At 42.3% G+C, this 12145-nt stretch overlaps 1 protein-coding gene across 1 annotated transcript in view; it reads right to left on the bottom strand.

Annotated features, from left to right (window-relative positions):
* Positions 1–12145, bottom strand: part of TOPAZ1 (testis and ovary specific TOPAZ 1) — a 101134-nt gene that overhangs the window by 36295 nt on the left and 52694 nt on the right. Inside the window, exons 10-13 of the mRNA XM_077809299.1 lie at positions 11078–11229; positions 10745–10837; positions 10359–10474; positions 9261–9327 (exon numbers count right to left, since the gene is read on the bottom strand). Of these exons, the coding sequence (XP_077665425.1) occupies positions 9261–9327; positions 10359–10474; positions 10745–10837; positions 11078–11229 (428 nt within the window). The remainder of the gene's footprint in view (positions 1–9260; positions 9328–10358; positions 10475–10744; positions 10838–11077; positions 11230–12145) is intronic.

The following is a 12145-nucleotide window of genomic DNA, read 5'->3' as shown; positions in this document are numbered from 1 at the left end:
CCAGGTTAATCTTTATTGACGATACTGCCAACCCTTGCTGCTTTTAACTGGAGTAAATAGTCCAGGATGAAGGGAATTGAGGTCTGCAATGGAGGAGTGCCCTTCTGAAGTGACCAAATGGAAAACCTCTTCCACTTAGCCAGATAAGTGGCATGAGTGGAAGGCTTTCTGCTGTCGAGGAGAACCTCCCTAACTGAGTCTGAGCATGCAAGCTCCAACAGGTTTAGCCATGGAGTTTCCATGCCGTGAGGTGGACAGACTCCATGTTTGGGTGCTAGAGGCGGCCGTGGTCCTAGGTGATCAAGTCCGGAACCAGGGGCAGAGTTATAAGTGTGTCCACAGACAGGTCCAGCAGTGCTGATGTGGCCACGGCAGAGCTATCAAGATTAATGACGCTTTGTCCTGTCAGACCTTGATGAGGATGAGACCTTTGTGGATGAGACAGAACGGTGGGAATGCATACAGCAGGCACCCTTTTCAGAAAAGGAGGAAGGCGTCCATGAGCAAGCCTTCACTGTGATTCGGGAAGGAGCAGAACTGCTGACACTTCCGTTGTGTCCTGTTCATGAGACAACAGGGAGAGCCCCACCTTTGGAAAATACTGATGGCAACATCCGGGCAAAGAGACCAAACATGGCCGTGAAAGGACCTGCTGAGGTGGTCAGCTAGTTCGTTCTGTGAACCCAGAAGGTACGAGGCCTCCAATTGTAGTGAGTAGGCAATGCAAAATTCCCACAGCTTGAGGGCTTCCTGACACAGGGGGGAGGAGCGAGCACCACCCTGTCTGTTTATATAAACATCGCTGTGGTGTTGTCCGTCAATACTGACGCACATCTGCCCTGAAAATGGGTTTGAAATGTATGGCAAGAAAGGCACACTGCACGCAGCTCCTTGATGTTGATAATGCAGCAAAAGTTCTGCCTGGGACCATAGACCTTGAGTCCTGAGGTCGCCTAAGTGCGCCCCCCACCCCATCTGTCAAGGTTCCTTTCCCACTCTGAACTCTAGGGTACAGATGTGGGGACCTGCTTGAAAACCCCCTAAGCTTATTTTTACCAGCTTAGGTTAAAACTTCCCCAAGGTACAAACTATTTTACCTTTTGACCTTGGACTTATTTGCTGCCACCACCAAGCGTCTAACAGCTATATAACAGGGAAAGAGCTCACTTGGAAACGTCTTCCCCCCCCAAACCCTACACCCCCTTTCCTGGGGAAGGCTTAATAAAAATCCTCACCAATTTGCATAGGGGAACACAGACCCAAATCCTTGGATCTTAAGAACAATTAAAAAGCAATCAGGTTCTTAAAAGAAGAATTTTAATAGAAGAAAAAATAAAAAAATCACCTCTGTAAAATCAGGATGGTAAATACCTGATTCGAAACAGAGAATCCCTCTAGGCAAAACCTTAAGTTACAAAAAGACAAAAACAGGAATATACATTCCATTCAGCACAGCTTATTTTCTCAGCCATTTAAACAAAACAGAATCTAATGCATATCTAACTAGATTACTTACTAAGTTCTAAGACTCCATTCCTTTTCTGTTCCCGGCAAAAGCATCACACAGACAGAGAGAACCTTTGTTTTGTTGTATCATATTAAAGAAGTTCTGTATTAAAATCACAAATGAGTTTGATTCCCCATTGTTTAAATTCCAGGGTATTACTAATTAAGAGGTCTCTTGGTTTTTGGTACTGTTTCTCTCCCTTTATGTGTGAAACTTGCAAGTTGCTAGCTGTTTTAGTACATTCTAAGACAGAGTCTGTTCTCAAAGCAATTCTTTGTAACAACAACTATTCACACAGAGAGAGACTCAAAGGAATACTCTGTAACAATAGAAACAGCACCCAGACACTCCCCGCCCTTTTGCTGTATTCATCTCGCTTTGTTAACAATTGTGATTAAAATAGAGATAGAGGATGTATGTGGATGGATGCTTGGTGTGGATAATAACTGAATGATCAGGGAGGTGCCAGCCTAAGAATGCAGTGTCCATTGGCTGAAGAAGGCGTCAAGTAGAAATAACCAGAGGACCCCCGGAGGGCAGACTGGAATCTACCCAACAGCCTCAAGAATGGGAGAACCAAAGAACAAGATAACATCTGGCAGCATGGAGCCTTCAGGAATGTGACATCTGCTGACTGATTCAACAACAGCATGATGAAGCAATTCCCACAGACTGGCATAGGAAGAAATTCCTATAAAAATGGACTCTAGAAACTGAGAACTTTGGAGTCTGATTCTTCAAACCAACTTCCAGGAGCATCAGATGTGCATCTGACAAGGCCCTGCTCCCTCCTCATGTCCAGGCCACCTGGCCAGTGGCTTGGCATGAGCAACTCTAAGGCTGGTAACTATGATAACAACCTTGCAGAACCTGTGTGTGTATGAATGAATGTGTGAATAAATATGGAATGGAATGTTATAGCTATAAACTAACTGCTTACTATGATTCTTTTTGTATTCACAATAAATGTGGTATTTTGCCTTTCCCCCTTTAATAAGATCCTTCTGGTTTTTATTTTATTGGTGTAACAGTTTCTCCCCCCCTCAGCTTTGGAAGTATCTTGTCTCCCCATTGGTCATTTTGGTCAGGTGCCAGCGAGGTTATCCTAGCTTCTTAACCCTTTATAGGTGAAAGGGTTTTTCCTCTGGCCAGGAGGGATTTTAAAGGTGTTTACCCTTCCCTTTATATTTATGACACCATTGCTGAAACATCCTTGACTAGTGACAGTGTCAGCTGAGGTTTGGAGAAGGGTATTACTGCACATAGTGTTTGTGGGTCAAGCCACCACCAGAGGGACTCGAGAACCTGAGGGGTAAGCGTGTCCAGATGGTCTCGGTTCAGCCTGTAGACCCGGGCCAGCCAACCCTGAAGGGGACAAAGCTGCAGTCTGGCGTGCTGTACCACATATGTGCAAGCAGCCATATGTTCCAGTAATTTTAGGCAATCCCGCACCATTGTGGTGGGGAATCTCCTGACACTCATGGCAAGGAAATGAGTTTCCGGAAGAAAAGCCCTGGCCTGGGTGGAGTCTAGCAGGGCTCCGATAAACTCTATCCTCTAAGTGGGGGTTATAGTTGACTTTGCCATGTTCAGAATGAGGCCAAGCCCGAGGAATGTCATGTGCACCAGACTCTCATGGGCCTCCACTTGGGCCTGAGATTGACCCTTGATTAGCCAGTTGTCCAGGTAGGGAAATACCTGCACCTGCTGCTTCCGTAGGAATGCTGCCATGACTGCCATGCACTTGGTGAATACCCGAGGGGCGCTGAGAGGCCGAAGGGGAGGACCATGAACCAGTAGTGGGTGGTGTTTACCATGAATCTAAGAAATCTTCTGTGGGATGGAATTACGGAGATGTGAAAATATGTGTCCTTCAAGTCCAGGGCGGCGTATCAGTACCCCAGATCCAGAGAGGGGATGATGGACGCCAGGGAGACCATGCGGAACTTCAGCTTCTTCATGAATCTGCTGAGGTTTCGCAGGTCTAAAATAAGCCTAAACCCACCCTTGGCCTTGGGAATTAGGAAATAACGGGAGAGAAACCCTTGCCCCTGAATTCCAGAGGGATCTCCTCTACTGCCCCGAGATGTAGGAGCACTTGCACCTCCTGCACTAGAAGTTGCTTGTGAGAAAGGTCCCTGAAGAGGGACGGGGCGGGTGGGTTGAGAATATCCCAATTCTGCCATGCTCAGGACCCACCGGTTTGAGGTTATTTGGGCCAAACCACGGTAGAAAAGAGACAGACTGTTCACAAAAGGTGGGAAAGGATCCGGGACGTGGACTGGTGCATTGCCCCCGGGCACACCTTCAAAAGTTTTACTGGAAGCCGGAGACTGCCTCGTCAAGCCTTTGCCCTGGTTCGAGGATAACTGAGGAGGCCTTTGCCTATTACTCATACCCCATTTCCTGCTATAGTCCTATCTCTGCTGAGAGGGGTAGAAGCGAGGCTAGGGCTGAGGCTTAAAATGCTTACTCTGTGGGGCTGGCATGTGGAGGCCCACTGACTTTAAGGTTGCCCTAGAGTCTTTTAAGCTATGAAGCCTAGAATCCATCTTTTCTGCGAACAGACCTGAGCTGTCAAAGGGCAAGTCCTGAACGGTCTGCTGTACCTCTGGTGGGAGGCCTGACACCTGCAGCCACAATCTTCAGCACATAACAATGGCAGTGGACATTGTGGGGGTGGCCAAGTTCACCGCAGCCTGCAAGGAAGTCCTTGCAATCGCCTTACCCTCGTTGATAACAACTCCAAAGTTGGAACGGGAGCCTCTTGGCAGAGCTCCTAAAACTTGGACAGAGAGTTCCAAGAATTAAAATGATAGCAGCTGAGCACCCGCTTGCTGATTAGCAATTTGAAGCTGGAGCCCCCCCGATGGAATAGACCTTACGGCCAAAGAGGTCCAGCTTCTTTGCCTCTTTGGATTTTGGCGGAGGGCCTTGCTGTCCTTGCCTTTTCTTGGTGTTGGCCACGTATACTATCAACGTACCCGATTGAGGGTGGATGAAGAGGTATTCATACCCCTTGGAGGGTACAAAGTATTTTCTTTTTACCCCTTGCAGTGGGCAGAATAGAGGCGGGAGTTTGGCAGAGGATCTTTGTGATATTACGAATGGACTTGATCAAGGAAAAGGCCACCCTTGACAGCCCTTCTGGCGTCAGAATATCCACCATGGGATCTGTCTTCTGACACCTCCTCTGCATGAAGACCTAGGTTTTGAGCTACTCTTCTAAGCAGCTCTTGATAAGCCCTATTGTCCATGGCTGGCAAAGAGGCAGACAAGCCTGCTACTGCCTTGTCTGGGGAAGAAGATGAAGATGCCCCTATGGGCACAGGTTCCTCCTGACCCTCCAATTCATAAGGTTCCTCCCTACCATGATGCAGTCTATATGGTGGCAGGCATGGTGCCAGCTGTCAACTGTGGTGCCGGGTTGGGTGTCAGGTTCCAATCCTTTTGGAGGTTCCCTTACCATTGAGGAAGATGGGGGGACCCGCCTGTCTGAGGCAACAGACAAGAACCTGGAGCTTCGGAGCCTGCCATTGAGAAGGCCAGAGTATCATAGGGACCTGGTGTGCCTCCTCCCCTGGGAACGAGAATGGTGCTGGCTCTACCTGGAGATATATGACTCCAATTCCAAAGTGGAGTCCGACCTTGAGGACCACGGGGGATGGTGCCGTAGAGCGGTGCCAAGGAGAATGGTGCCCCGGTGAGGGGGACCATTGCCAAAGCATGGCCGGGTTGCCCTTGGAGAGAATTGTCCCCTTGTGCAGTGCCGGCACTGGTTCCGGTGCCATAGACTGCTGGGCCGTCTCCTCTATAAGGTCCCTTGTGGCCTCAAATGTATCTGGGGTAGATGGCATATCCAACTCCCTCACCTGGCTCTCCCACGCCAGGGAGTCCAATAGGACTCGACGGTCCTGCCTGAGTGACCAGAGTCAATAGTGCCAGTTTCGCCTGAGCTGGAGCTGAATGTCCCAGCACAGGATGCACTCTGCGGGCCCCATTGTGCTCCACGGCTTTAACTGTTGGAGAAGCCCCCTCTTGGCTCTTCTTTGCTTCTTATGCGGCACCAGTGAATGTGACCAGTGCCGAGAGATAGCCGAAGTTGTCTTTCATGATGGAGAGTGTTCGTGCTGCAAGTCTCTGGGTTCCGGGTCCTTTGCTGGTGCCGCGGCCTCCCTTACTGGGCCAGTGCGTGCCAAACTGAAGTGCTGGGTTTCGGCACCAACACAGGCTCTGATGGCTAGGGGTGAAGAGCCAACTCCGTAAGGAGAAGTTTAAGTCTGAAATCCCTCTCCTTTTATTTTCTTGGGTGGAAGCTCCTGTAGATCCTACACTTATCAGTCTGATGGGCTTCCCCCACACACTTTAAGCAGGAGTTGTGAGAATCTCCCCAGGCATAGGCTTCTGACAGGACCCCCACGCTTAGAAGCCTTGAGACCGAGGCATTCCCTGGTCCCCAAAAGGGAAAGCATGGGGGGGCGGTGAAAGCCCCCAACAAAGACTTAACTACTAACTACACTAAAAATCTAACAATACTATGCTAATAAAACTATTTACAAAACAAAAAAAAGAGAATGCTAGGGAATCACTTGCCCAAGGCAAGAGAGTAAAAGAAGCTCCAATGACTGTCACTACCAGTAAGAAGGAACTGAAGAGGCGGCGGGTTGGCAGGGCCCTGCATACACCACCATAAAGGCGCCACTCTGGGGGGGGTTTCCACAGCCTACCCAACAGGTACCGCTAGGGGAAAAATCTTCGGACAACTGTGCAAGTGGCGCACACACACCTACTTGGAATTGACATGAGCAATCACTCGAAGAAGAACTGAAGGTGCTGTTCTTAGACTCTCTGCATTCAGCCTTGTTATGCACAGATAGAGTGATCTCTCTTTCAGCAGCAGACTGTCATTTATTATTCCTGTCAATGGCCTGATTCAGAATATTGCTTAAAATACAAATATCTTGCATCATTTTTACCTTCACTGGTTTTCAAAAGCAACAGGTTTATCTACTTTCTACATTCAATGATATATGCTTAAACTCAAGGAGGGCAACTATGCTCCCAACTGGAACCAATATGCAAATTCAATGCTCCTACCAATCTCATCAAATTAGCAATGATTCCCTTTTAATATAACCAAAATAATACATTGTGGGGATAAATTAATGCCTGACATCTGAAACTTCAAATTACCATGAATACTGATTTGTTGATATGTTCAATAGCAATTACATCACCATCCTCCATTCCTAATACAAACCAAATGCATATATAGTGCTCACATGTTGCATAACCCATGAGAATTATAGAAACCTGGTTTCCTACTAGAGAAGTGTACAATACTGTGTACCACACAGTGCTCTTACCTTGTGATTTGTCTATTACAGCACTTCAACTAATCTAGGTAATTTTTTTTAATGAAAAAAATTCAAGAAGGGTAATGTAATGATTACCATTCATAATAGACAAGGAAAGGAAGTTTGATGGAAAACAAATCAAAATCCACTGCAAATTCTGTTAACTAGAAAAGTTTTTAACCCTTGTGCATGGCAGTCACTGTAGTATGTATGTATTTGTGGCATGTCTAAGGTGCTTAACTCTGGAATTCAAGCATTGCATAGTACTAGGACCGAGGTGCCAGATAAATATTTAAAGATTATGAAGGAATTTTCAGTTAAGAGCTCTGCTCTCTGATGTGTGGATCAGGTGCTCTTCATAGGTGTTTTGCATCCTCATCTTTTCCTCCCACCTTATTTTTCCTTTCATGAGGAGTGCAAGATTATGATGTCATTGTAAGACGACTTCTGAAGAGGTATATCTCACATCATGGCTTAAACATGGTTAGACTCTAAGATTCAGCAGGTAGTCCTATAGTTTAGGGCCTTCTATTCTGGATGCCCTGCCTTCTATTAGGTGGGTTTTCTACCCTTGTCACACTCAGATTCACTACCTCCAATGAATTTAGTGTCTTGGTGGGTTACAACAGAGAAATTGTCTGTAAGAGAACAAGCTGGAGTAGGGCAAAGGGTCTTAAAGATTAGGACCACAATCTTGGATTGGACCTGAAGTTAAATGGAGAGCAAATGGGACACTGACATTTGTTGTTGCTGGTCTTTCCTCCATAGGAGGCAGGCAGCTGTATGTTGCATGAATCAGAACTTCTAAGTGGCCTTCTTCTTTAGCCCTAGGTAAAGCAAGTCACAGTACTCAAACTGGGAGATGAAAGAGTGGAGCACAACTGTCTGGTCCGCATCTGAGAGGAATTGGCACACACTCCTTCCCAGCAGAAGGGGGAAGACAATCTTTCTTTTTACTATTGCTGTGTGTCTAGGAGCACTGGTAAACCCAACATGAGCCCACCACAGTGCACTAGTTTGATAACTGGTGTTCAAAAACTCTCAATAGTGGATGGGGATAGAGGTCTCCGATATAGAAAGACACTGAAAAAGAAGAGACAGATTGAGCTTTGAGAGAACTCTTGGAAATGTAAAGCAGTTACCATTCACAATTCTCTCAGAAATATCAGACAGGAATGAATCAAGCCAGCTTCGTGCTTCACCATCTATTCCAGCTGTCTCATATGTGAGGCCATTTCAAACAATGCTGTAAAATCAGCAGCTGCAGTGTGCGTTCTCTCACCACAGGTTGGCTGAAATGCTTGTGTAGTACTCTCATGCTCCTGTTCAGTATGAAGCTGCTTCATGCTGATTAAGTGCTATGAAGTGTCAGTAACTTGAGCCCCTCAAAATAGGAGAGATTTTGATTCTTCATCATGACATTAATTGGGGTGCATTAAAGGTTCTCCCCTCCTATTTAACAAGAAACCTCCATCCACTATTTCCTTAAATTCTTGCTCAAATGCACACCAGCTTTGGGGACAGTTCTTTAAAAACCACAGTATTACTGTTAGTGCAAATAACAGATACTACAAAATAAAATACGTATTAATAAAAAAAATCACATTGCTGCTCTTATTTATAATTCGTTAACCATTATCACTCCAAATAGGCCCCTTTTGGAATCGTTTTTTGCATAAGACATGAATCGTATTAATTGTAAGTGAATATAAAAAGTATATTCTTGTTAAGGAATGATACACCATGACAAATCAAAAGCACCACAAATTCCAAGGGTGAGTCATACAATTGTTTCAGACAAAAACAACAAAATTTATTAGGCTCCTTGGAGGCTCTATTTCAATTAAACTCATTATCTTCCTGGTAGCACCATAATCTTAGCTCTCAGCACTAAGTAATGTAGATCTTGTAGAGCTTTAGGTATTTGTTATGTTACCTCCTATTCTAGGAGGTGCTTGAATCTGAATTGTGGTATTGTCAGATAAAAAGTTCTCAGTTTACATTAACGTTTTAAAAAGCTAAACTGAACCACTTGCTATTAAAGAAAAATAGTTTGAAATCCAAGTCATTTAAGACAAAGACAATCTACAAATATCCATAACATTAAAGCCCCATTGACACATCACTTTATAACAAAGATGGTCTTCTTACTGGAGGTTAGCCATCCTTGTCTACAATTTTGCTTTGACTAAAGGAACATATTTTCATATTCTTAATAGCCTTCAAAGTAAAAGTAACTAACATTCCTTTATGATTGACAAAACATTGCTACACTCTATGACTTTAAAGAAATAAAACCAGCTACTACACTAACAAAAACAAACGGATTAAGTACTATATATTTTGTATGGTTAGTTCTGAAATTTGTTTCCAAAAACTAAATGCTCATACTGTACCTGAATTTCAGCTATTGCCAAATTTAAGTCACAAAGCCAGTTCTTTTTAAATTTTCTTGCCTGGAACCTTCAACAAGAGAAAATTGTTAATTATAGTTACCTGTTTAAGATTATAGTACTTTGTATTATCACTTAAAAAAAAAAAGCACTGTTTTCAGTCCTAGATCATTACCTTTTTAACCCTCCAGCACCATGGCTTTACATACACCGCTCAAGAGGCAAAAGACAAATATATTTAATCGTATTAAGAATGTTATTTGTGCTTCAACAGTGTACTATTGTAATGAATACTACACAAATCATTTTCAACAAATATTTTACTAGACTACGTATCATATTTCTCATAAATATTATTCTAGTGAGAAAATTATTTCCACAGAAAAAGGCACTCACTTGCAATAGAAAAGATTTATCTTAATGTAACTATTAATGAAAAGGCAGCGATAAGACAAAATGTAAACTGAGTTTCGTATATCCCACTAAGTTCTATAACAGTCTCAAATTATGTCAAATTACACGAAGTGTGAACTAGTGAACAGAGCAAGAGCATGGTTGTAAGGTGTTTTTTTCTGGCTCTGCAACTGACATTCTGTGACACCGTGCACAGCATACTTAATTGTGCATCAGCTTCCTTATCTGTAAAAATGATACAACCTACCTCACATAGGTGTTGCAAATAATTTAAAACACTGAGTTCATTAGATGATTTTTCCAGGGTCACACCGTAATTTGTGCATGCTATTCCCAGCTGTGCTACTCAGATTTAATAATCATGAATGCTGTGGAAAATCTAATAAATAACAAACAAAAATCCTGGCCTTCTGATTCCCATTACTTGGCGTTAGCACTCTCCATTAAACTGGCAGCCCTTTTAATATCATGAAAATGTAGTTATTGAATAATTAAACTTCTCATTTTTGTAGAAAGTGTATAAAACATGCACCTTTTTACCATGCTTTCTAATTAGCAACAAATCCAAAAAATGGAATGTACTTTGTCTGTTCTTTACATAATTTTGTATTAAATGAAAACCAGAAGAAACCATTAAATATATTTTGCACATTAACTGTAAAATAACTCCCTAAACTAAATACGCACCTTGATTTCATGTTCAAAACAACATTAATTTCTTGACTGGAAACTTGCAGTTGGTGAAGGAACTTAATAATACAGTTAAAATGTTCATGCTCAAAAACCATCCCAGCATCAAAAAGCTGTAGCATCAAAAGAAAAAATGCAGATGTATATACAAATTAGCATCTCTGAAATATTTCCAGAACCAAGCACAATGGAGGCTATAAAATATAGCATAAGAAATAAAGGTGAGAGAGAAGAGTTTAAAAAAATAAGAGATAAAGAGAAACCTGTACAAAGAACCTAGCTACATTAGAGAAAAGATGCTTGTTTTAATTCAATCTTTAAAAGTAGGCAAAATCTTTTTGTGAAACTGCCATACAGAAGGAGACAATGGAAAAAAGTCATACCTTACAAAAGATATCTATTAATGAAGGCACAGCATCTCTTATATTCATGGAAGCCACATGCTCAAACACCTTCAGGACTACATCAACAGCTGGCTAAATAAAAAAAATATAGTATTTTAAAAAAATTCTAACAGTTTTATCATTTGTCTCCAGCAAAGATTTTAGAGTTTTTAATAATACTAGTTTATGAGTTGCCTTATGCAGAGTTTTGTTTTTCAGAACTGAGCCCACGTAAACAAAACAGACAACTTAGTACAGTTAACTTCATGAGTTTTAGGAGAATTATGATCCCATGAATCCAATAGACTTTCAAAATGTTTCATGGTCACTTACCAGCATTTTAATCATTACAGCAACATTTAACAACTGAAATACTTCTTTCAACAAACAACACTTGATCAAAGAAATGAGAAGATCATTCAGCACTTGTGAATCAAAATGCACACCAGGAGTTACTTCTCGGTAGTAATTCATAAATATCTGGACTGAAAGAAAAAAAATGAAACAGTCAATTCTATTTTCAGGTATCTGAAATTCTTAAATATTTAAACAACTTATTTTCTGAAACTGACGTTATTTAATACAGGCACTATATTAAAATACAAATGTGAAAACAAAATATTTTGCAATAAATTCTGAGTTTAGTTGTGATAATGGGAGCCAGACTGACTCAGATTCCTGAATTATCCATAAAACAGATACTGTAAAAGGATCAGCAGTACTATACTATATTGTCACACATACGAGCCTCTACCATGCACTGGAGAACACTTAAGAGAAGGTAGAGTTCAACCTCCATATCCATTTAGTGACTGGCAACTCTACTGAGATGAATGAGAAAGATACAGTGCAAACTGAGATGGTGGTTATGTCATGTCAACACCTGTCCACTAACTGGACCTATTTCACACAGGCCACACAAGTGTCAGACAGCAATCACTTTTTGTCAATCTCCAAATCAGGTATTAATCAGAGAGAATACTAGAGATTAAAAGATCCATATTCTATTATCAATCCTCAGAGCCATTCAGCTTTGCTCATCATATTTTCATTGATCACAGAAACTATCAATGAAAAAGATATTACTAGAAGATCTATTACTATTCTACAGTAAATTTAGTCCAGCCTCACTGGAAATACAGGGAATCTGACTAGAGCACTTGTTCCAACTGATTTAAAGTGCCCCAAATAATATGGCTTCACCACTTTGGGAAGACAATTTAGCAACACCTCCCATTGTCAGCAAGCATTCCACCTGACATTAAGTTTATGTTTCCTCTCAAAGAAACACTGTCAACTTAAAGTCAGACTTCCATCTGAATACTTTTCATCTACTATTGTAACTAAGATTGCTAAAAATGAAATAGAGAAAAACTGTCAATGCACTTTGTGTCTCAGACA

This window comes from Eretmochelys imbricata, chromosome 2 (genome assembly GCF_965152235.1).
Source record: "Eretmochelys imbricata isolate rEreImb1 chromosome 2, rEreImb1.hap1, whole genome shotgun sequence".
Taxonomy (NCBI): domain Eukaryota; kingdom Metazoa; phylum Chordata; order Testudines; family Cheloniidae; genus Eretmochelys; species Eretmochelys imbricata.
The sequence above is the reverse complement of the archived record's forward strand: the minus strand, read 5'-3'. Positions and strand labels throughout refer to the sequence as shown.